At 46.3% G+C, this 24764-nt stretch overlaps 1 protein-coding gene across 1 annotated transcript in view; it reads right to left on the bottom strand.

Moving 5' to 3' along the window:
• The window catches only part of ADAMTS3 (ADAM metallopeptidase with thrombospondin type 1 motif 3), a 127023-nt gene that overhangs the window by 32577 nt on the left and 69682 nt on the right, over window positions 1-24764 (bottom strand). Inside the window, exon 5 of the mRNA XM_059826804.1 lies at window positions 160-359. Coding sequence (XP_059682787.1) covers window positions 160-359 — 200 coding nt within the window. The remainder of the gene's footprint in view (window positions 1-159; window positions 360-24764) is intronic.

The raw sequence follows: 24764 nt of genomic DNA, 5'->3' as shown, positions 1-24764 counted from the left end.
ATCAATTAAAGGAACACCTTGAAAAGAGAGAACCATATCCAACAGCAGCCAAAATGATCATATTTATATCAAGCACGGTCTCCTAAACACTCCTGCAATAGATTACAAAAGCCTTTCACCTTCCAAAACAAGCACTGCAGCACTATGGAAGATACTCACTATGTTCATGAGGGTGAGGAGGTAGTTTTGAACGTGTTCTTTGCCATGGAATCGGACGACAGAGTCGTCCACACCTAGCAGCACCTCAATGTTGTAGTCGTCATCTCCCGCGTGCCTGCGTCGCCTCAGGGTTTCGTTCAGTTGCTGCTCTACGCTGCTGTACAGGGAACTCAGCTCTTCGAGGCCGCCAAGAAGAGACTCTACAAGAAATAGAAAGACGTCAACATTCACTCCAATTCCATTTCAGAAACATCCTCCTGCACAACATCCTCACCTGTAGAGTCACCACTTCTTTGGATGAAGTAATTCAGGAACTCTGAAGAGATTATTCTAGTGGTGTAGGGGTAGGGGAAATCACCAGATACCCAATGAAAAAATTCGTTCAACCATATGGTTCGATAATTTATCACGCGGTTCTTATTTCAAGCACAAAATTCATCCCTAAGAAGATTTAGGCCAAATACTTCACTTCCTAACCCAGAATATCCCCCCTCCTTTTTTTGCAACACATCAGGCACGTGTTACAGAGTGCCACAGACAAGAGATGCCTCCGCATTCACTGGGGATGCTGTACAACGCTTGACTTGCGGCTTTAGTGCTCAAAAGCGATGTGGTCAGCCCTGATTCCCAGCGACACGATCTCCAACAGCAGTGTTGTGTGTTTCCCCCTCATACCCTGTCACTGGAACAGCTAAGCTAGAATTTCTGGCTGACTTACTATTTTTGTAAGTCTTTGTTTAAAAAGTGGGTGTTGGAATATCCTCTCCTGTGAATATCACAGAAGGGTCCCTTGAAGGCATGGGTCAAGGGGCAGAGTCCAGCTGAACCATTCCGAACTGGCTTTTAAGGGGATGAATCCAATAGCCTGTATCTGCAACAACCCCAAAGCTATTTCTTCCAGTTAGGACAGTAAAGCAAAACATCACCATGGATTTTTGACAGGAGAAAAGCCACAGCTGTAGGCTACTTAGTTCTTCCTAAGTCTAAGCCGGCACACCAACAGGCTCTAAGTAAAAAACAGCAGTAGAGAGGCGTGTTTGGAACATCTCACAGAGCAAGCCACTAGCTAAGTACTGCAGTCCTCACTAGGAACTGGGCTGTTCTTGTGTCTCTGGCTCTGCGACAGTCAGGGAGCATCCCCATTCCCCCACTCTTCCATTTAGAAGAAGGAGACGATACAGTCCTCGAATACACAGGGATCTTCCCGCTCCACGAACCCAGCGAAGGCAACCAGCCTCCGACGGATAGAAAGGAGAGGACGGTCCTGCCTTCCGCTCGCGTCACCGTGCATTGTGACGGGGTGTTTCCCCAAATGGTGGCACAGCTTTCGAGCCCTTTTTCTCTACACTGGAGTTGATGAAAGCCAAGGTTGCAAGTACACCAACTGGCCCGTCCCATGCTTTCAGGTAAGACTCCCAGTAAACTGGATATAAGTTTTGCTTGTAGAAGGACAGCAGGACCAGGGCCACTGCTGCAAAACGTGCTGGATGGCCACCCTGTAACTCACCTTGAGCAGACTCAACTACTGGCTGAATTAGCTGGGAAGCCTCTCCCTCCCAAGTATCCCAGTGGTTCACAGCAACGCATAAATAACTCTCCCCAAACCCCACATCAAACAGCACGGTTGTCCCCGGTTGTTTTCGGCAGCTTAGCCCGTCACTGTGGGTGAGACCAGCCCTGCAAACAGCTTTACAATTCAACCGCAAGTCCTCTCGCTCTCAAGAACGCGAACCCTGTGATAGCACACAAGCGGGAAATTCATAGACAAGCTCCAATTCTAAAAATTGCTGCCGCTGGCAAAGCTGCCGAGCGCAGCGTCCAACGGAAATATACCCGTAACGTCATGGGATTGCTGCGCCCGTGGCATGAATGGAATAGCTTGAGGCCACTTCAGAAAGAACCAACTAGCTGCACCGTGCAGCACCTCTGGTTTGGTCGTCACTTCCCTTCTTAAACAGGTGGTTTTGCGGTTCACACGAAGAGGAGAATCTCTTTTTTGTGTGCATGTGAGCAGGCAGAGCGAGTCAGAAAGACTCCTTCTTTTTCGCCCCTCTCTAATATGTAGCCACTTTCTGCACACAGAGGGTATTCTCAATATGCCAGTATTTTCCATGCATGCACCCACAGAATATTTTTCATGCGTGCAATCCCAACAAAGCAAGAAAAAATAACCTCACTCTAGGAAGAAATGTAATGACCATTTTTGGCCAAGATTTGAAAAAAAAGTAGTCCTGGAAACGTTTTCAAGCATTGAGCCTCTCACCTCCTGAAATGCAACTTGCATAGATCTTTCCAAAGAAACCCCAAACCTCCCTGTGACTGGGCTCAGTGGTAAAACCCCAACCATTTCACTCAGCCTGGCATGCGGCGTATTCCATGACAGGTACCAGGACTTCGGAGGATACTAAGCAGTACCCCCTCCAGCTTCAGTTTTCCTGGTGCTGACTGTTGTTTCATTTTTTATCTGCTGTTCTTGGCACTATGTAAGTACATTACTCCTCAACAGAAACGCTAACGTCGGAAAAGAACCGTCGACTTCAAGGCGGATATGAGTTACTTATCCCCAGTAATTACTCAGCAAGCCTCGCTGTGCGTGTTGCCTTTCCCCATACCTTGCTGGGAAGTGAAGCTGTGGGGTCCTCTCCCTAAACGCACCCACTGTAAGTTGCTATGCCCTGCCCAAAAAACACAGGGTAATTCGAGTGATCTATCCATTCTCTTGTTTGTCTTTTTTCCGTAATCCAGCACTTCCATGACTTCAGAGTCAAAGAATCAGAATCAAGCCCAGGTTATACGTACTAACGACAGCTCTGTTTGCAAATGCTGCAATCTGCATCCGTTGCCAAGCACTCAGCAGAACATAAGGGCAAAGGGATGACGGCGTGACACATGAGAGCAGCAGCGCAAAGTGAGAAGATGCTGACGTTCCTATAGCTCAGTCATTAAATCTCTTTCTTCGTGCCGTTGCTCATGATTCAGCTAAGTACTAAGGCACCAGTGGAAATTTTAGAAGAGCTCACAGAGTCAATGAACCTTTTCATAGCATTAAAGTCTGTTCCAAATACCTCAATCAACCTGAAATTATTTACCATAATTGATCATCATTAATTTTGGCTAGTTCTAAAATGTTTCCTCGGTGCTCGCTAGCTTCAGCCGAGGCATAGGGAAAGGGGATCTGCAGGTATCCTTTCTGAGCAGCACAGAAAGCATCCTCAGACGTGTTCTGTTCAGGAGATGGCACTATTATTCCTATAAATACAAAATACACATGCGTAATTCAGAACCTCCCAGGCAGGCAGACACAGAGACGCACACATTAGGTATTCTATCTAATCTGCTCTACAGAAGGCTGCCCAAGTTTGCCTCTGGTCCATGCATCACATCGCTCCAAATGAGACTAATTACAAAGCCAACCCCTATGTCTACTGTGAAGTTGTAGTGAAGAGTGTCTTCTATCTCCTTTCTGTGCCAAGAGCTTCCCAACTTTGGGAGGGTGAGCTTTTCAGAACGCCACAACCCCTACAATTCAAAGTTCTTTCAAAATTTATGGATGCTGCAGCGGGAGGAGACGTTACGGAAAAATCTTAGTGGAGAGCTATTTACTGCAGCATGAGTGCTACAACCTGTGAAGACATCAGCGTTCTCCATTCAATTCATTCAGTAGGTACTTACAGGTACTCGTAATAGAAGGGCAGAGTTTGGTCTGAATGCTTCTTGCACAAAATCTTTGTTAAGGCAGAAGCAAGACTGTTGGCTGTGCCCGGCAAGACTTTCACAGACTTTCTGTACTGCAATAAATAACAAAGGCAACCGCCCTTTTCCTTTCAACCCTCCCTCTTGCCAGAAACAAAAGATACGTAAATTCTCTTCTTCAGTCCAAATTGTGCACTCACACACATCTACACACGCCTGCCGACTCTCAAGGGCAGGCAGACATCGGCAGCGCTCGTAAATGTGCGTCACCTGTCGGTAGTGCCACACACTATTAGAACTCAGGACACAAACCGCAGCTAAGTCTCTAGAGGTCATTAGGCAATGGTTAAGAAACACACGTGCTGTGACTTCCCCTGTGTACGATTACAGGCTTTGCACGTAATGGACTATAAAGAAAATTGGCATTCAAAGAAAAACGCACCATAACATTTGCATGTTAATCCAGCTTGGGAAAACCTGAGCTGCTTGAAGCTGGTATAACACTACTGAGCATCAGCACTGCGGGGAGCATATCATCTGCAAATATTTAAATCCAGGGGTGGTTTCAGCACTGAGATGAACAGTTTACATGTAGGCAGTCCTGTAGATTTGCGAGATGAATGCCTTCAGACACCCCCTTACCTGCACGTTGGAGCTGCTGTCAGCAGGTAATGGAGAAATCAATCTTTCCCTACAAAACTCTTGTCCAGAGCACAGAGCAAGTAATTCAGACATAAGCAAAAGTTGGAGAAACGACCCCCTTCTTATGAGCGGGAAGAGATCACAGCAATGCTTGCTGAAGTGAATTATTTAAATTAATCATTTGAAGACAAAGGTTCTTCGCTAGTTAATCTACAAAGCCGACCCGGCAGCTTTGAGTGCATTGTCTAACACAGGAGAGGTGGCTGTCGCTGAATGGCACTACTCTCTGTTACGCACAGAGCAAACTAGGCTGTTTGTTTGCCGATTTGTGCTAGACAGACTAATCCTTCCTAATCTCCTTCTGAAATTAGCTGGCTCGTTATCTCTTCCTTTTTTATTTTGCTACTCTCCTGCATCTTTTACATCATGATCCTACCTGTCAGAAAAAGATTAGTCCATGCTCCTTCACCAAGTGAAATGGTCATGCAAACATTTGGGGAGGAAGACAAAACATACGGCATTGTACGCACACCTGCAGTGTGTACTTTTTTTTTCTTTTTCAACAGCACACATCAGAGCCTGTCCACCATGCATCACCTAGCAAAAACGAGGAGAGCGAAGAATGACATCTTCCTCCAGCCCAACTGGGGTACCTCTGCCAAGAGAAGGCAGCGCCCTGTACTCGGTGATGGTGAGGCCGCACCTCGAATCCTGTGTTCAGTGTTGGGCCCCTCACTCCAAGAAGGACACTGAGGTGCTGGAGCGTGTCCAGAGAAGGGCGACGGAGCTGGTGAGGGGTCTGGAGCACAGTCTGATGAGGAGCGGCTGAGGGAGCTGGGGGTGTTCAGTCTGGAGAGGAGGGGGCTGAGGGGAGACCTCATCGCTCTCTACAACTGCCTGAAAGGGGGTTGTGGGGAGGGGGGTGTTGGTCTCTTCTCCCAAGTGACGAGTGACAGGACAAGAGGAAACGGCCTCAAGTTGCGCCAGGGGAGGTTCAGGCTGGATATTAGGAAAAATTTCTATACTGAGAGAGTGGTGAAGCACTGGAAGAGGCTGCCCAGGGAGGTGGTGGAGTCACCAGCACTGGAGGGGTTCAAGGAACGTGTGGATGAGGCACTTTGGGACATGGTTTAGTGGGCATGGTGGGGTGGGGGAGATGGTTGGACTCAACGATCTCTCTTTTCCAACCGTAGTGATTCTGGGATTCTGTGAGTTTTGTGCATGTAGCAGATGAAGCAATGGCAATGGAACAGAGATGCACCAGAAGGAAATCTCCCCCACATACTCTGTCATCATATTTTGTTGAAAACCACATCTGCTAACCTCGCTTTGTGCCACCTCTAGAGACTTGGAACGACGCTGCTGGAATCAGACAGTGGGTTTCTGTCAAGCACAAATATATCTACAGAGCCTCTCTGTGAACCCAGACGTGCGTATTCTACAAGCCATAACCCCCTTGCAGACCAGTAAAGTCTGCCTCCCTCCTAAATCCTTTTTCAGAAACACTGAACTTTTAACACAACCACCTACATCAAAAATTGGACATAATCGTACCCCTCCTAAATGCTTTCCTGTATTTAAAAGAAAAAAAAAGTTATTCTGGGTTACAGCATGTATCTTTCCTAGAGTGTCACTTTGTAAGAATGAAACTACAGTTCCTTCCCTGCTATTAAAGCTGTGATCTGCCCAAGTCTAATTTCATGAATGCTGTCATCAGTCAGACCCCTGTATATCTATAGAGAACCCTAAGCATTTCTCACGTGGAAGATTCTTACAATCTTATTTTATATTGTAAAATAGGTGGGCTGAATTTTGTGATACAATGCCATTGATATCAGCAGCATTCCTTAGATATCTACATATATCTAAGTATATATGTTCCTCATATGTGCTTACTTGCTTAAGGAATAACAGGGTCCATCTGGATGTTGCATCCTTTCTTCGGACACATTTCACTCAGCGTAACTGAGCTGAGCGTGACATATCCACACTTCCCTCCTTTTGAGCTGGCACTGGAGACCCTTGGAGACCTCAGCTAGCTGAAGCAAGCGAGGGATGGCAGGAATTGCTCTGCAGCAGCAGGAAAGGGCTTATCTTCAGAATCAGATGGCTACAGCCCGGTGCCTCGCTTGGTTCCTGACCGCTTCCCTTGTGTCAAAGAAAACTCAGCAAGTAAGAGAGTACACAGGCTCTGAGATTCACAGCTGTAAGTACAAGGCAGGGATTAATGCCGTGTAACTCTAAGTCTGCCCTTGACTCAAAGTCAACCCAGGCACTGAAGAGCGAGGTGACGCCTCCCCAAGACACAGGACTCACAGACAAGAGATCTGCGTTCATCTGATCCTGCTGAATCACACAGAATCACTAAGGTTGGAAAAGACATGTAAGATCACCAAGTCCAACCATCAACCCAACCCCACCATGCCCACTAAACCATGTCCCGCAGTGCCACGTCCACACGTTCCTTGAACACCTCCAGTGATGGTGACTCCACCACCTCCCTGGGCAGCCTCTTCCAGTGTCTCACCGCTCTCTAATCGATGCAACAGCTGCTGCTGCACTCGTGGCCGTAAGATTTATGCCTCTTCCTGTGTCTCTTTTGGAGGCACTTTTCTCATCTCAACAGACGTCTGCACTAGCAGGCAAGCGGTTCAAATTCATTAGCGCACAAAAAGGAAAAAGTCTCGACACAGCGGCAGAGCAAGACGTGGCTCGTGCTCCGCTCCCAAGCGCTGACCGCTATCCGGAGAGAAGCCTGGCTCACCTTATTCCTGCAGACGCGCTCCTGCACCCGCAGAGCTGGAAAGCAACAGGTTCCGTGGGCAGGGCTGTCTTGACTTAGTCGTTTAGGCAGAGGTTTAGTGCCTAGTATTAACAGCAATGTTCTTAATAGGAATTGTGCTGTACTGCCTCCTGAGAAAAAGAACCAGCGGAGAAGGAACTGCATTTCAGGAAGGATCCTAAGGATACGCACAAAAACTGATCAGCAGAGATCAGATCAGAGAAAGCAACCATGAGCGAAGACAGAAAGGAGGGATCGGGGGGTTGCAAGTGCGCAAGTGAGGTTCTTCTGAGCCTGGTGAAGGTGCGGCCGCGGCGCCGGCGGAGGACAGCATGCAGGTCGGGGCGCGCTGGTGAAACCGCCTGCGAGGCCAGCCTGCGAGCCTGGATGCACGAGCTGATCAGCGGCTGGGAGAGCTGCGGCCGCGTCCCCGCGCCGACCCGCTGCCGCACAACAGGGATGCAGGGCACACCTTCCGACTCTCCAGCAGCAGGGTGATGTCACCGAGGCAGCCGTAAGCTAGAGTTTCTTTTTGGCAAAAGAGTATACCCACTGACAAATTTAGCAGAAGCAAGCGTTCAGTTGCCTAATTTAGCCTTTTCCTGGAAACACAGCTGGCAACCGTGTCCAGGGAGGCTCCACAACTTCACTAATTGAAAACATAAATAATGAAAAATCAGGTTGGAACAAATTGAGATCGATGTATATCCCTTCTTAGGGAGTGTGATAATGTAAGAAATGTCCCCAAGGACAGCTGTATTCCGTAGCAACTACCAAATCCCATTATGCTATTTTCAAAGGAAGGAAACCAGGCCAACTCATAACGCCACTTCTGAAGTTGCACTAAGTAGCCGTTGCATGTTCTTCTGCTTGTAACTGCCGGATGAGTGTGAGTTTCCATGATTGCTTTCTCTCCTAGCTATAGTTTCTTGGAGCTCTATAATTTCTTCAGCTCCCAAAACCTGTGTTACCAGCGAGGAGACAGGTGCTCTCCCTAAGGTCTTCTCTGCCCTTTTTCCCAGTCTTAATGCTCAGATCTTTCAGGCTGCGATAGAGCTTAGTCTATTTATTTTCTTTTGTTGAACTTCTGTGCATTTGCATCCAGGACACAGAGAAATTACTGCATAAGAGAAATTACTGGACACGAAAAATAAGCTGGAAGCTCCTCTTGCGATCAAATGCAAGAAAGGTGCGGAGAAAAGGATGGCCCGCTTCAGGAAGGCAGCTGATGGTACCAGCGACTCTATTACAGCCTGAAGATAACGTTTAAAACCCTGGAAGGCAGCCTTGCTCATTTCGCAAAGCACAGGATTTAAAAAGTGAAGCAACTTTGTGAAGTAAACAGTGAAGGTACTCCAAGGAATTCTGCTTTTGAGGGTATTTTTCTTCGCAATACAGAATTCTCCGCAGAAAACACATCTGGAATAAACTGCATAGAGATGACCGGTGCATTGGGTTGACTTCGGTGTTTAGCAGGTCGTCTGGCCGGGCCCTGTGATTCCTGACTGTCAGGGGCCAGCCGAGGTGACGACATCGCACACCCTGGCCAGAGAAGTCACCCACTCACCGCTTCCAGCTGACTCTGAGGGAAGGCCATCAGCATCTTTGACCAAGAGGTCAAGAAGACTGAATAAGGGTAGAAACAGGGCTTGCTAATTGAAGAAACGAGCTGAAAACGACCCCTCCCCACCTCGCTCTTAGACTGAGATTCACTGATAGAAGCACTCGCCTTGGAAGGGTCCTCTAAGGCCACTCAAAGCAGGGCCAAATTCACAGCTACACCGGCTACCCAGAGACTCATCCTGGCCGCTTCGAAACTCGCGGTGGACGGAGGTCCCGGCACCTCTCTGGGCCCCAATCCAGGCAACCACCGTCCCAGTGAACCCTTTTTGCCTAGAATCTGCTCTCATTCCCCCTGTTCCAAGTCGTGACTGCTGCCTCTCGTTCTGTTGTCGAACATTTCCGAGACGTCTTCTAATTGTTCTTCTAATGTTATTACCGAATACTCACACATTACTTGTCTCACTCTTCCCTGGGGTCTGTATAGCACTCATAAGCATGACTGTCCTCAAGACATAAAAAAGCTGTCATCACAAAGTTATTCTGTAGCTTCAAGCCTATTAAAGCCAAAGACTGAGATTTTATCCAGATTTTATCTACGCTGAATGCAGATCAGATTGTCAAAGGCCCTCAGTAACCTGCTTTATACAAAAGCTCATCCACCGTTTAAATGCACCCGTGGAACTCAGACAGATTAGAAGAGCTTCAAGTACCACAGTGGATTTTTAACAGTTCCACAACACGCTTTGCTGACCGTCTTGTTTGCTCTTTACTAACTACTGTTAAAGAATAACTGAAGACGTTGATGCCTTCTGAAGATCTGGGCCTTTAGATGCGGAACAAGAAGCTACCAGGAGCGGACGGCCAGATGTTTTGGCAGCTGGCTCCCACACACTTCAGCAGGAACACAAGAGTACCTGTTGGCTTCTGTCGAGCTTTTGCCAAAAAATTAGTATGAGAAACACAGCGGGTTGCTTAATTACAACAAAGGTCAATACACACACTTCAATAAATCTGTGAAAGCCCCTGATTTTTTGCCTACTAAGGCTTATTTTGAAGCGTGCCTTTTGAAAAGCCAGGGAAGAAAAGAAGAATCATGTAGGTCAAACGCTGACTGCAAACAGTTCCAACAGACTTTTAACTTACTTCCCCAGGAATTGCGTATATGAGAAATTTTTGTGGCACTGCTGGTATTGGCTAATTATGAGGGATCAGTGCTTGCAAAAGAACCCACCCAGGTTGTCAAGTGGAAACTACTATGACAGGATATTCTCATTAGGTTCTGGGATGTGCTGAAACTTGTGTGCTTTGATTTATTAGGTCCTTCAAAAAAAAGAAAAGAAAAATCCTATGAAATTCAGCATTCTCCCTTATCTTGTCTTGAAGAATTGCATGAAATTGCATTTTGCTCCAGAAGCATCAGAATGACTTTCTACAGGATCACAACAGCCTTTGTGGCATGAGAAGAATCTGTCCTTCACTTAAGCATCACTGCCCCGAATCCCCCCTTCCCACGCAGAAGGGGGTTCAACCCCAGCCGGCAACTAACCCCCCACAGCCGCTCGCTCACTCCGCCACGGTGGGAGAGGAGTAGAAGTGAGAAAGCTTGTGGGGTGGGATAAGAACAGTTCAATAAATGAAATGAAATAAAATAAAATATAATAATAATAGTAATGAAAAGGAAAATAGCAAAAAAAAAAAAAGAGAAATAAAACGCAAGAAAGACAAGTGATGCAAATGAAAACAATTGCTCACCACCCTCCCCAAGCAGTGGTCTCCCGGCCAGCTTTCCCCCCGGCTTTATATGCTGAACATGACCTCGTATGGTCTGGAACATCCCTTTGCTCAGTGGGGTCAGGCTGTGTCCCCTCCCAGCTCCTGGTGCACCCCCAGCCCGCTCGCTGCTGGGGTGGGGTGAGGAGCAGAAGAGGCCTCGGCTCTGTGTTGTGTAAGCACTGCTCAGCAATGACTACATCATCCCTGTATTATCAGCACTGTTTTCAGCACAAACCCAAAACACAGCCCCGTACTAGCTGCCAGGAAGAAAATTATGCCGGCCCAAACCAGCACACCGGGACTTGCAATCTTGGCTCTGAGATTCGGTTCCTTAACATTGTTATTGTCTTTGATGGAATGTGCATGCGAGTTTGTTGGTACTCTTTGCTGCCAAAACTTCCGCTTGTTTGGTTTTGGGGCCCGAGGAAGAGGTTGCAGCTGAAGCAACCCTCACCAAGCAAGTCATCCATAAAAATACACGGTTTCACTATATGTTTCACTGTATGCCAAGGGCTCTATCTCCAGAAGCCAGTGGGCACCCTACACGGTGTCTCTCTGGGATATTTCACAATAAATAAATATTATCTATGAGATTTTGGTAACACAAAGCAAGCCAGCTCTTCCGCAGAAGCATAGTGCAGTTACAGACAGGAGAGAATCGGATTTAACACTTCCCTCAAGGGAGAGGGAACAATCGCTCGAGCATTGATAAAACCCAAAAAACCCAGAACAAACTGCAAATCATTCCTCCTTTTCTCTGAAGACTACTGTAGATTTGTTGGCAAAAGACTGAAAGGTGTGGTAGAAAGCCAAGCTATCAGAAAACAACCTCGTGTGACTGCCCGTTACGCTGCTCTGTCTGCTTCCCAACAAAACCAGTGGGGAACTGGTGTCACGGCCAGCCGGCTCTGGCCCACACCATTCAGGCCGGGTTTCCAAAGGGTCTAAACCAACGCGCAGTGGGAGCGCGGTGTTGAGCTTGCTTTTGACAGCCCTGCTGAAATGAAGCGGCAGCGACTGCTAGGATCCTCACGGCTAAGAAGGAACGCGGGTGAGAGTCGGTGTTCCCTACTTTACGGAGCTGCTCTCAGGACCACGTCAGCTGCGGCTGGAGACGGGCAAGGTGTTCAAGAGCCTTAGAAAAGCACCGGGCTTTTCTTCACGAGCACGAACGACAGAGGGACCAAGATGAACAGAGGTGAGTGGATAGCGAAGAAACCCGGGACCACCTTTTCTATTAAAAAAATAAATGGTGTGAAACACTCTATGGGCAACTTTCCATGGCTTTGTTGTTTGCATGGTGATAAACCTGAAGAGCTGCACGCAAAAACACAGCAGATTTCACACAAACCCCAGAACCTTAATTTCATAACACCCAATTTCTTTCACTGGCATAACCAGGCAGAGAAAAACAGCTTAGAAGCCGTGCCTCCCATGTGAGAACTGCAGTCCCACAGTAAATGCAGTCCTGGATCTTTAGATGTATAATTCCTCCAGGCTTTTTGGCTACTTTTTACTGAAAACCCATTAAATCCAAAAGCGAAATAAAAAACCCAAGGAAAACCATACAGCTCCTGCTGAAGCAAACGACACTGCAGGACATGGTTTAGTGGGCATGGTGGGGTTGGGTTGATGGTTGGACCTGATGATCTTACAGGTCTTTTCCAACCTTAGTGATTCTGGGATTCTGTGACAGTGGGAGCAGTGTTTGAGCAAGCAGTCCTGCATTGGCTCCTATTTTCTCCCTTGGGTTCTCATCTCAATGAAGCGTTGCGGATAGCCTTTCTCACTGGTGCAGCTGAGACCAGGAGCCGTCAGAGCACTCTCCTCTTCCCAGGGCTGCTTCCGAAAGGAGTTAGGTGGCTGCTGTCTATTACAGAGAGGGGAAGACAGGTCAAATCCTCACCTATCCAAACCTACGCTGTAACAGTAACAAACATACAGAATTTTAAAGAGAAGGAAGTGCTTCCATCACTTGAACATGCATTGTTGTTTGCGAACAGTTTTAGGTTTACTAGAGAACGTACTTCATGTTGAGCTTTAAAAAAGGCATCTATCTTAAAAAGAATAGGAACTTAGTTGCACGTCAAAACCTAACTGAGCCAAAGGCTAGTGTAAATATGGTTCCAGAAAGTAATCTTCGCCGGAGGGGCTGCGGAAAGGCCAAAGCAGCAGCTCGTCACACAGCACAAACACGAAGGAAGTAGCCTGAAAATACTGAAAACCTTAACAAACATAGGCATCACTTTACCGACTAAATAATGCAGTGTTTAAAATATGAATTGAAGGTATTTAGGCGTTAAAGCATTAAGAAGAAAACAAATCAGTGTGAATAAAGTTGCCCAGGAGATGCCAAGAAACGAAGGCACGGGAAAGCAAAAGCGAAGATGTGAACACGCATCAGGTGTTCCTTCTGCTCTATGTTGCAGACCACGTGGGGAGGGAAGCGCTGCTCTGCCGGTGAGAGTCGAAGGACGTGGCAAGGCACCGTTTCTTGGTAGATGAACCATCTTGCAAAGCCAGCTAGCCCAACTGGAAAAAAACAACAACCTTGCCAGCGCACAAGCTGCCCTTTTGAAACAGAAGGAACACACCTTCAAGAGAAGTCCAAGCTGGAAACAACTGTTCTGAGTTTGACTAGATAATTACCGTTTAGGCTGTGTGACACGAAATGGGCTTGGTATCTGGGGATCAGAGGAGGCGTCAGCAGAGGACAAAGATGCTAGAGCGTCTCCTCATGGAAATGGCGCGATAGGGAATTTTAGAGCTTTAGGACACTGAGGACTGGGAGGAAGGGGTTAAAATGTGCCATTGAACCAGTATCCCGTGGAGCGCATGAGGTTTTTTACCCAGTAAGATTATGAACTTTTATTTTCCAGGCTCATCTTTTTTTGAAGGTCTGCCTTGAGGATCAAGCATGTGACATCAGAGATGGAATGAAGATTTCTGGAGAAATACCCTCCCAGCTCCCTCTTGGTGTTTCTGTTCTTCATCAATGGTCTGTGAGATTCCTTCTATGTCAGTATGGATTATTAGAGGGTGCCTGACTGGTGTTAGAGATGGACTAAGGAGGAAGCAGCAACTGTGACCAAAGACGGTCATCTGAGGACTGACTTGCTGTTAGAGCTGTGGTAATGCAGCAAAGAGAGTGTCGGGGAAGCCTGGGAGGAAAAACCACCCCAAAATGGAAGAAGGCCCTCCCAGCCTACAGCAGGACTGCCTGCATTTGCGAGGTCATGCTGACTCTGCTCTGATGAAATATTCTCTGAAATAAAAATAGTAGCGATCAGGTTCGGACACAATTCCACTTTCACAGTAGCTTAACCACACTGAGGAATTAAGCAAAGAGAGAGAAAGAAATTCTTGTGACTTCATATGCAGTCTGGACATCTTTCACCCTCCTGAGATGATTAAGCAAATTACAGCTCAGAGCATTAGCTCTGTTTGGATTCTCTTCAGTGGGACCCTTAGAGTGGCAGTGACTGGTAGAATTACAAACAAACAGGGATTAAAGGAAGGTCTGAATCTCTGGGTTGCAGGATTATCCATTAAATACATGAACCCAATGGGCCACAAACACAAACATTATCTTACTTTGTTGTTAGACTTAAAAGAGAAAAGAAAATATTTTGAAGTGCTGACTGCTTCCATAAAATATTTGCTTCTCTGGTACCTCAGCAATTCCTGCTGCAGAATAATTCTGGGAAGAACGGAAGATTTCCTGCACTGTATTCCTTGTTGGCTCCGCGGAGCCAGCTTCGCTCTGACATAACGGGAAGGACTCTTCCATTCCATGCATCATCAGCAAAAACAGTTCTTAGCACTCATTTACATGACGGATCGATGCCAGCAGCACACTTAGGCAGCCACGTAGAACCACCAAAGGCATAATTCTGTATATATTTGAATATGTTCAGAGCCAACTCGGGATAAACTTTTCCAATGGAAATGGCTGGAATTTTACCCCATCATTTTCTTGTCATCACTCCCCTACCTGGCATGAGGGTTTTCTAGAACTGTAGGTTATCCTTACCTGGCAGCAAACGTACACAAAACAAAGCCAGAACTTAAAACGCGATTAAGGAAACTATAATTAAATGTCTGAATTTAGGCCAACTATTAACTGTTATTTTTCCATCCCATGACCAGAAAGTGGTAATACAAAAAGCAAAAGAGGAACTTCAGCCAATTCCAGAGTTCTCACTACAGGAGAACACGAGCTCGCTGGCGCAAGCTTACACTCGACACGCTAACGGGATAGTTCGTTCCCGTTGCAACAGTTCTGCATTCAGTTGATTCACAGTGAAGTGAAAGCACTTTTAGATTTGCCTATGAACTTGCCATGCTCTAGGTCTCAGAAAAAAGTGAGAAAGGTTGCTGGAAGTGGAAATGTCACTGGGAGGTTCTAACACATACAATCATACAATCACGCGAAGATAAGAAGCGGCTAGAAAACATACCTGGGTGAGGGGTGTTAGTAGGCACAGCGCTGCTGTAAATAACTGGACATCAAAGTTATGGAATAAATCTACAGCCTTTAACTTCCAGAGCCAGTCTGGCTAATGTAAAGCAACCAGGAGGCATATGTCTGAGGCACGCCAGCTTGAAAAGACAACAGTTGTTTTTAGAAAAGCATGAAGCCACGGTATGCCCCAGATCCACACCAAAGAATGCCGATGAGATCATGTCTCTGAAGACCTTCCTTCCATAGTCCTGACATGATATAAACTGGTTTGTTATTTACCCACGCTGGAAACTCCTTCAATACATTTTATAGCTTTAAGTAAAACCATCTGTCACCACTCGTCTGTAAGAAACACTGCGAAGACCCACACAAGGCTCTTGTCAGGTTCTCAGACGGACTTGCAGAAAGTGCCACTGCTGCAGTGGGATTTAAAACACAAGTCATCTCAGATATCCCAGGTTTAGTGGGTGACTGTCAAAAAGATGGCGAGTAAGTCTCAGAATCAAACTGAGCTTGTTTTGAACATGCTGCCGATATTTGCTCAAGGACTATTGGCTTCTACTTTGACAACCAGAAGCTTAAGAGCACAGGAGGGACGCTCGCCACATCTACTGCTGTAGCAAAGAGGAGAAGTAACAGAGAGTAACAATTCACAGCCTGCTTTCTGTACAGCCCCATGGCCTAAGGAACACATTAACACCTTGCCTTGCCACCACTAATATCAGATCACAGCTCTGCATTAGCTTAACATGGGCCTCAGGACTTCACAGAATCACTAAGGTTGGAAAAGACACGTAAGATCACCAAGTCCAACCACCAACCCAACCCCACCATGCCCACTAAACCATGTCCTGCAGTGCCATGTCCACACGTTCCTTGAACCCCTCCAGTGCTGGTGACTCCACCACCTCCCTGGGCAGCCTCTTCCAGTGCTTCACCACTCTCTCAGGAAAGAAATTTTTCCTATTATCCAGCCTGAACCTCCCCTGGCGCAACTTGAGGCCATTTCCTCTTGTCTTGTCGCTTGTCACTTGGGAGAAGAGACCAACACCCCCCTCCCCACAACCCCCTTTCAAAGTCACACACTCTCCTAGGAACATCAAAGAGCTCTGCATTAACAACCCTAAAAGTACTCATGCCTTCATGTATCATTAAATCAATCTGAAAATAATTTTTATTTCACAAAGGAGCATGCTTAAAGAGTCCTTGTATTCGTAAGTTGAACAATGCATCATAAAAGGACAGGCAACTCAGAAACGGGGGTACCTTTAAAGTCCACCACATCTTGAAAACATAGGTTGCATTCATACTTTATTTGATAACGCAGAACTTGCTGAAAGAAGAAATGCTGGATGGCTTGAGTTGTCTGCATTTTTGGGCAGCTTCCCTGAGATCCCTAAAGGCTTCAGAACAGTTCCAGGTCCTAAACCCTTTGAAAAGGTATTTTCAAGCAGCAGACCACAATTACGAATTTTCAGTGCTCGAGGAAGTTGCTTTAACGGAGATGCAGCCCCCCCGTGCTTATTAACTAAGCTGTTATAGTAAGACCTCAAAATTACTTCAGTCCTGGTTTGGATTCCTTGCTCCCAGGCATCTGAGCCAGCTTCCGTCAGCTGTTCGAAAGCACCGAAAGAGCGAAGCTTCCTATCGGGAAAAGAGGGCTGGAGGGGACTGGCAGGAGCACTACGGTCAGTTCTCCGCAGGCTTGGGCCACCGCGAGATGGACACCTGATTCCGAACAGTCCCAGGAAACATCACGGGTAGGCGCCACTGGGCACGGGGGAACAGAGAGCTCTTCCCAGCGAGCTTTAGCTAGGACTGAAGGTCCTGTCACGTGCCTTAGAGGAAGAGTATTTCCTCATCTCACACCTTGACAGCAGATGTGTTAGCAGGACACATCCAGAAGTCGGCCTAGAAACTTCCATGTCACCAGAAGCAGAAACACACCCACCACACAGCTGGCTTCTGGCCATGGCTAATCTTTACAGTAAAGGTGAAAAAAAAAAAAAGAAAAAGAAAATCACTCAAATGTCAAAGCACAGGGCTGGGGGAGATGGACAGTAGAGGAACAGTCCCCACAAACTATCAGTAAAACCAGGAATAACTGCAGTAAAAAAATACAGCTCAAAGAAGGAGAAATCCAGTCACACTTTCCAAGTCCCTGCATCTACAAACACATGTAACACCACAGAACTTCTAACAAAAGCTCGTATTTTCTAGCTCCAGGAATATCCCTAGGATCACGTAACATTTAAAATTGACCACATCATCTGCTTTCCCATTCTTGGACAGAAGCGTGCCACAAATGACCCTCTTAAAACACACTTCTTAGAGAAGAAAAGTTCCGCTAACCGCCAGTTCTATAGCTATTATTCTATAACAGAATATAACAGAATATAATATTCTATCGCTATTATTCTATAACAGAAAAGGATAAATTAGGTTCTAAGATGCGGTATTCAACACTGTCAGCAATCAGCTAATACTTTCCTTCTTGGCCACGCTTTGTTTATGGACATTTTTGCATCCAGGTTTTTAGCTACCATCTCCCCAACAGAGGAAAAGAGTTCCTCAGATCCATTCAAATGAGCATTTCTCAGTATTCAGCGTTGTTAGTTAACTCGTCGTAAGGAATGCTATTGTCAAGGATGTTTACAGTTACCGTCTACAAAGGCAGCTTACAAATTCCCTCCACAATCTGGACAGATCGGGGGACGCAAGAGGCCTTTCGGGATGGATTGCAATCTTGCAGCAGTGACAGCTGGCTATTTATTCTTCGGTGCTACCTGTGTTAGTCAAAATGACATTTATTCTGTTTTATTTCAATGCTGAAATGTTGAACTTTCTTGTGAACCGCCTAAGCTAGCCTGAGGACGTGTCCGTGGAAAGGCTGGGGTAGTCGTGTCAGGACTTGAGTACCACTGCCGCTTTCGAGCTCCCACCTCTCCAAGTACATCCTGGCAGTGGAAGCTCTAAACCTCTCCTGGGACAGCAGTCAGCAACGAGAGAAAATTTTCCCACCAGGTAATAAACACAGGAAACCGTATTTATAAGTAGATAAACTGCACGTGGCATGGGAAAGAGGAAAAGCAAAAATCAGCGAAAGAACAGTTTCTTAATCATAAAAGCTTAACAAAATTCTTCTTGGAATAGACTTTCTTCACCGTTCTCCCGTATTTTCTCTCATCAAAGTGGCTCTTCCATCTTCTGCTTTGTTGGACACCCAACTACGACATTGGTTGTTCACTTCACTTAGCTGAAGGGAGAGATGTGTTTATATACAGTTGCTTAGATTTAAACGCTGTGAAAGGAATTTATTTCTAAACATGTGGAACCTCTTACTGCCACAGTAAACACATAACAGGAGCATGGCACGGCCCGTGCTCATCTGTACTCCCAGCCACAGCCATTATCTTTACCGAGCAGCTCACTGCCTACTGTCAATAACAATTACACTCTCATCATCGCTTTATCTGCCTTAAGCCTCTGAGCATCTGCAAAGCCTACGACACTGTCCAGGCAGAACAGCGAGACATCGAGCCAGAGCACAGCTCCTTTTGAGACGGGATTATCCGGAGCAGGGAGGCGCGCCTTGCTAAAAGCGGACAGTAGTAAATAGGCACTGACTCTCCCTAGCTCTTGTTGGTGAAAGGTGTGGACCTTGGCAACGACCGAGGAAGGATTTCTATATGCCACCAACACACAATTTAATGGTTCACCCACAAATAAGTATCTTAAAATCTGTGCTGTGGACCAGTGCCACAAATGACATAAAATAAATCCCCGTAGTGTTGGCCTACCAGGCGGCTCCCTGCGAGGGGAAAGCTCTCTCGGCAGCTCAGGAAAAAGCCTTTGCCCTTTCCCAGGACAGCTTTTGTACCCTCTCGCCTAGGGAGAAGCAGAAGGAATGGCTCCCTCACCGAAGAGCTTCAAGCTGAAGGGCTCTCCGTTCCTACCACAGTCCGAGCCAAAATTGCTCTCCAGCTGGAGAGGAGAGCTGTGAAAAGCTGAAGCAGCTAAGCTTTTCCATTAATGTAATTACCAACAGTGAAAAGATATCGTAAAAATCCAAGGAAAAAATGTCACTTGTGAAGAGGTGGGGCACAGTAACCTGCTGCTTTAAAAATGCCGAAGCACGAGAACATTTTGATGGCAAGACACTGAAAAGATGCTTTGAAATTTTTTCAGTAAAAGGAAATGGACACGAATGCACTTCTCGCCGAATTGCACTGCTTTGAGTTCTCTTGAACCTCCACGAGTCTGAGCAGACTGCTAAAACCACAAAACTACCCTTAATGACCCGTTAACGCCGAGAGTTCGGTACTCTCTACTGCACCAGCAGCCAGCCTCTGCTGCCTCCCTGACTGGGCAGATGGAGCTCCGAAATCCGGACGGTACGGCTGGAGGACCCAGGCCAGAGCGGGCATTCAGCCTGATACAGTAAGACATACGAAGTCTAAAAGGACAAATGAAACGTGTAGGAGGGAGTTGAAGCTCTGTCAAAATGCCAAAGCTAAAAGCTTTGCACATAAAGAAATGGAAGATTTCTGAATTGCAGAATCACTAAGGTCAGAAAAGACCTGTAAGATCATCAAGTCCAACCACCAACCCAACCCCACCATGCCCACTAAACCATGTCCCGCAGTGCCACGTCCACACGTTCCTTCAACACCTCCAGGGATGGTGACTCCACCACCTCCTTGGGCAGCCTCTTCCAGTGCTTCACCACTCTCTCAGGAAAGACATTTCTCCTAATATCCAGCCTAAACCTCCCCTGGCACAACTTGAGGCCATTTCCTCTTGTCCTGTCGCTCACCACTTGGGAGAAGAGACCAACACCCCCCTCCCCACAACCCCCTTTCAGGCAGTTGTAGAGAGCGATGAGGTCTCCCCTCAGCCTCCTCTTCTCCAGACTGAACACCCCCAGCTCCCTCAGCCGCTCCTCATCAGACTTGTGCTCCAGACCCCTCACCAGCTCCGTCGCCCTTCTCTGGACACGCTCCAGCACCTCAGTGTCCTTCTTGGAGTGAGGGGCCCCAAACTGAACACAGCATTCGAGGTGTGGCCTCACCAGCGCCGAGTACAGGGGCACGATCACCTCCCTGCTCCTGCTGCCACACCATTTCTGATACAAGCCAGGATGCCGTTGGCCTTCTTGGCCACCTGGGCACACTGCTGGCTCACATTCAGCCGGCTGTCGACCAGCACCCCCAGGTCCTTTTCCGCCGGGCAGCTTTCCAGCCACTCGTCCCCAAGCCTGGAGCGTTGCGTGGGGTTGTTGTGACCCAAGTGCAGGACCTGGCACTTGGCCTTGTTGAGCCTCACACAGTTGGCCTCGGCCCATCGATCCAGCCTGCCCAATTTATCGGGACTGAAATATTTTCTTTCCAGCTCTCACAGGTTCACATCTGTCCACAGAAGAGGTGTAACAGAAAGAATAGCTGGGCCTCTTTCCCTTCTAAATGGAATGAACCTCTTTACAGGTACAAAAGTCAAAATTGATCCTCAACATCTTCAGTCTCTCTTCTGATGTGGCTACAACAGACATGGGGCTGGGTTTGCCGTTTTTTTAACAGGTCCAAGGTATCAGCTGTTACTGACCTGGTGGCAGAGACATGACACTTCTCTTCCTCTCATCAAGGAAGGCTGATGTGTCTGCAAAGGCATAGCTTCGGTAGATTAGGTCATCTATGTAAGGCATTGGTCACCATATAGGAGCATCTCTGTGTGCTGTTAAACACCAGATTTTGGTTCAGAAAAGGTATTTAATCTTGGCATTTTAACAAAACAGTCCTTCCAGAAGTGAATGAGGTAAATCACGTGGATAGCCGTAAGGCCAGCCTGCAATAGCTATCCAGCAGCTGCAGGAGCAATCGTATCCCAATTTAGATTAGGAAAAAATAATGTGTTTGACCAATAATTTTTCACTTTCATCACACTTGACATTTAGACTTATTTTTTGTGTTAGTGAATTTAGTGAAAATAATTCAGCTTCATTTTTAAGGGAAAATAAGAAAGAGAGAATCATTCAGCTGAGCTGGTAGAGCTGAAAGGAGAAAATAGTTAACCTAAACACTGAAAAAGATGTTCTCCTAAAGTATGTTACAATGGACAAAAGTAGTATAAGCAAGCAGCGTGGCTTGGCGAATGCCTTCTTGAGTTTTGAATTTTTAAAAAATTTTAAAAAATAAGTTTTACATTTTTAAAATCTTAAAACAGAACTTGGCCACCGATCAGCGTTACCGTAGAGCACACAGGTAAACCTTTCAAACCGTGTTTTCAAGTGCTTCACTCAAGCCATCGCGAATGAGAAACAGTAATTTTAAGAGCAATATACTGTGAGGTACTCAACTGAGGAGCTCTCCTCTGCCAGAGCTGAAGTGTTGGAGCATTACTGCTACAGATAAAAACTGCTAATTATACTAAGTCATTAAATCATTGAAAAGACAGAAAAGACAAACGAAAGACGTAACATCCACTTGGCAGAAGCTATGAAACGACGACACGGAAAGTGCATTAAAGGGTTTCGTTAAACATCTGTCTTGTCCAATCTTTGTCGCTTCTTCCATGCTTTTCAATTAATGCTGTAAATAATTTTGAGACAGCCTTTGGTGTATAGTAACTTTGCTGGGAAACTCCAGGCCACAGATGAGCGCTCCCTGCCTCATGAGTGAACTTCACCTCCCCAAGCTTGACGTGCCGCTGCTTTACCAATCGCAACCCCACCCCAGAGAGTATTTTTCCAGAGGAGGTTTCAGGGAGCAGCACTCGCTTCGTGACTCCAAGCGTGCTTTCCTCACGTGGCCAAGGCTGCGAACACAATGGGCAGACTCAGCTGTTAGGGGCTTATGCAGAGATAAACATTTAAAGGAGACAGAAGAATGGAATTCACAGTATTGAGTCACATAAAAGGAACAGCCGAGTGTTTAAAACTGGAAAAAAATGTGGGAAAATATTTACGCAGCCCACATTACCAAAACAAAGAGAACTTCAAACAGCCTTCCAATGATGCCATGAGTCACAAATTACGTGGGTGTTTGACGACGGGTCATCTCCTTCCAATGCCTTACTACCGAGTTGCTCGTTAATGTAGCTGAAAGCATAATTGTCCTTAATTGTTCAGTTGTCACTAAATGGATTCCAACCTTCTGACATTACAAAGCCCAACAGCTGTTTTTTGGAGACTGGCCTTTCGATGAGCCCATGCACCTGCAGCGATACCGACCCAGGTCCGAGGCAGGTTCCCTCCACTGCTAGCAACCAACTGCCAGGCAGCATCGGGAGCCAGTGCTGCGACAGAAGTCTGCACGCATGACAGGCTGCTGAAGGACACAAAGCTGTTAGCTCTTTGCGCGTACCCCAACAGATGGCAACCGAGGGCAATCTTGGCAAAGTTTTCCCGGCAGCTGAGAAACAGTTCCTCAGATGTTTAGTCTGGAGTGTGGCAATTTCTGTCTGAAGAGTCCCCACCAAACTCTCATTCGGGCAAACATGTAAGATTGTGGATCTAATCTGAAGCTCGGCGACTTCACCGCAAAGACTCTTGCTGTGCTTGGGTCAAGGCAACGTGCACAGATTATCTAAGATACTGAGTGATGCATTTCGACATCCAAACCATCAACATCTCATCCTCCAGTAAACGCTGCACATCGTTACCGCACTGTTAGAAAGAAACTATATATACACAAGGTTATCTTTCTTCAAGAGCACCATCTGATGTATTGTACACACACATATATATACACACTATGTATAGACGGATATGTTAGATTACAATTTTTAGGTGTTAGGGTGTATAAAACTGAAGTTTTGAGGACTGTTTCATTTGGCCGTCACCCTATCTCAAGCTGAAATACTTCATTTTTTAACTAACTTGCACACAAGAACTGGCTGGAATAATGGAGTAATTTTTTTGGAAAAAATTCCTTGAAGTGGGGGATTATAAATATATTCCAGATAGCTGCTCTGGGTTGACAAATTCCGATTCTTCATTACAAAATAATATTCCATGTCACACACGCACACTACTGTACATTTTGCAAAATCACAGCAGGTCAGTGAAAGCCGCTCCTGTCTCCTAGTCCGACATTCTCCGCAGGAGAGAACTTAAAAACTGGAAGGGCTAAAAGGCGGAGGAAGCAGTCCTGAATGGAAAGCCAGTTCTCAAATCACACAATTCCTTATGAAGCAGAACCTCTCCCACCCAAAGCTCTGGCTATAATTACGTTGAATACGACCCAAGTATGATATACAGTTTGACATTACATACGTACTGACATCACAGTATTTTCAGTGAAAAAAAAACGCAAATAAGCAGCTTACGAGTTTTAATTTTGACTGTCATACCACAAAACTGGTTGACAAACAGGAGAGAATCCCACATTAGCTTTCCTGTTTCCTTTTGGGGAGGGGAAAAAAGTCTTCTGCAAGGCCCCAAACACCACGCCCTCAGTAACTGCAGGAGAAGTTATTTCATTATGGATTCATTACCCTTTGATACTTTCCTTTTTTCATATAGAGTCTTATACAAAGAAGCGCTTTTTTTTTTCCTTTCCATCTCGCCAAATTCCTGTTAGTGAGCCAACCTTGACTGCACCTCGCACAGATGCGTTATGAATATAACTCACAGTGTTTCCACACAGGATATTTCGATCGTTCCCCTCTCCTTCCCCCTATCCCAATCCCGTCCAAAACAGCACAGGGTCATAAATTCTCCCACTCTGACCTCCATCTCTTTCTGGCCTGAGAGACGGTGCCACTTAGGCTTGATGAAGAAGCGGTAACGAGGGAGAGAGGGTTTTTTCAGAGCGGTTCATCCCTGCTCTGTTCGTGCTGTCTGACATCGGGGTGAAGTCTGCTGGAAACACCTTCCGCAGCAGATACGCACTACGCACGCTGTTAACTTCTTGACGCCCAGAACGGACCTTCTCCCTCCTGGCGCCCACAATTTGATCTCCAGACGGCTCAGATGAAACTCTAAATTTCCAACTCGTATATTCAATTTGAATACAACGTTTGAACATGATTGACAGAACCTCACCAGATTGTGTGAATATCCCAAATGCCACTTATTTGCGCAACAGCATTTCAAGCAGCATTTCGTGCCCCGTATGCCTCTTCAATAGCGCGCTCTCTCTACGAAGCTGCTCCTCGAAGCCAAGGAATTTCCCTGTTAGAGGAGAGTTGCCAACTTTCCCTATTTGGTGAGCAGGGGCCCATTCTTGCGCCTCTCTCGATTTCCTGTACAGTAGGCTTTAATGAGCCCTCCAGTCTGGTGCAAAGCTAACAGAGACGGCGAAATAATAATAATAATAATAATAATAATAATAATAATAATAATAATAATAATAATAGAATAACCTCAGATGGGAGAAGATTTAGGAAGAATTTTCCACAGAATATACAATGGGTCTGACTACAAATATGACAAAAAGAGACAGTCCTCCTCCGCAAGAGGTGGATTTAAATGCTAAAGGGAAAACAGCCCGAGGGTGCACATTGTTGTAGGGTGGGCGAGGGTGAAGAAGGGGGAGAAAGGGGGCCAGAATATGACCAGAACTGGTCATGGTGATCTCTGGACCTGAGTATACAGCAGGTTTCATACTATCAGGCAGCCTGGTAACAATCCTGTACTAAATGAGGATGGTTAAGATATCCAAATAATACCAAGTTAAAACTCCTGAGGAT

This window comes from Gavia stellata, chromosome 19 (genome assembly GCF_030936135.1).
Source record: "Gavia stellata isolate bGavSte3 chromosome 19, bGavSte3.hap2, whole genome shotgun sequence".
NCBI classification, from domain to species: Eukaryota; Metazoa; Chordata; class Aves; order Gaviiformes; family Gaviidae; genus Gavia; species Gavia stellata.
Note: the sequence above shows the minus strand (reverse complement) of the source record. Positions and strands in the feature narration are given on the sequence as shown.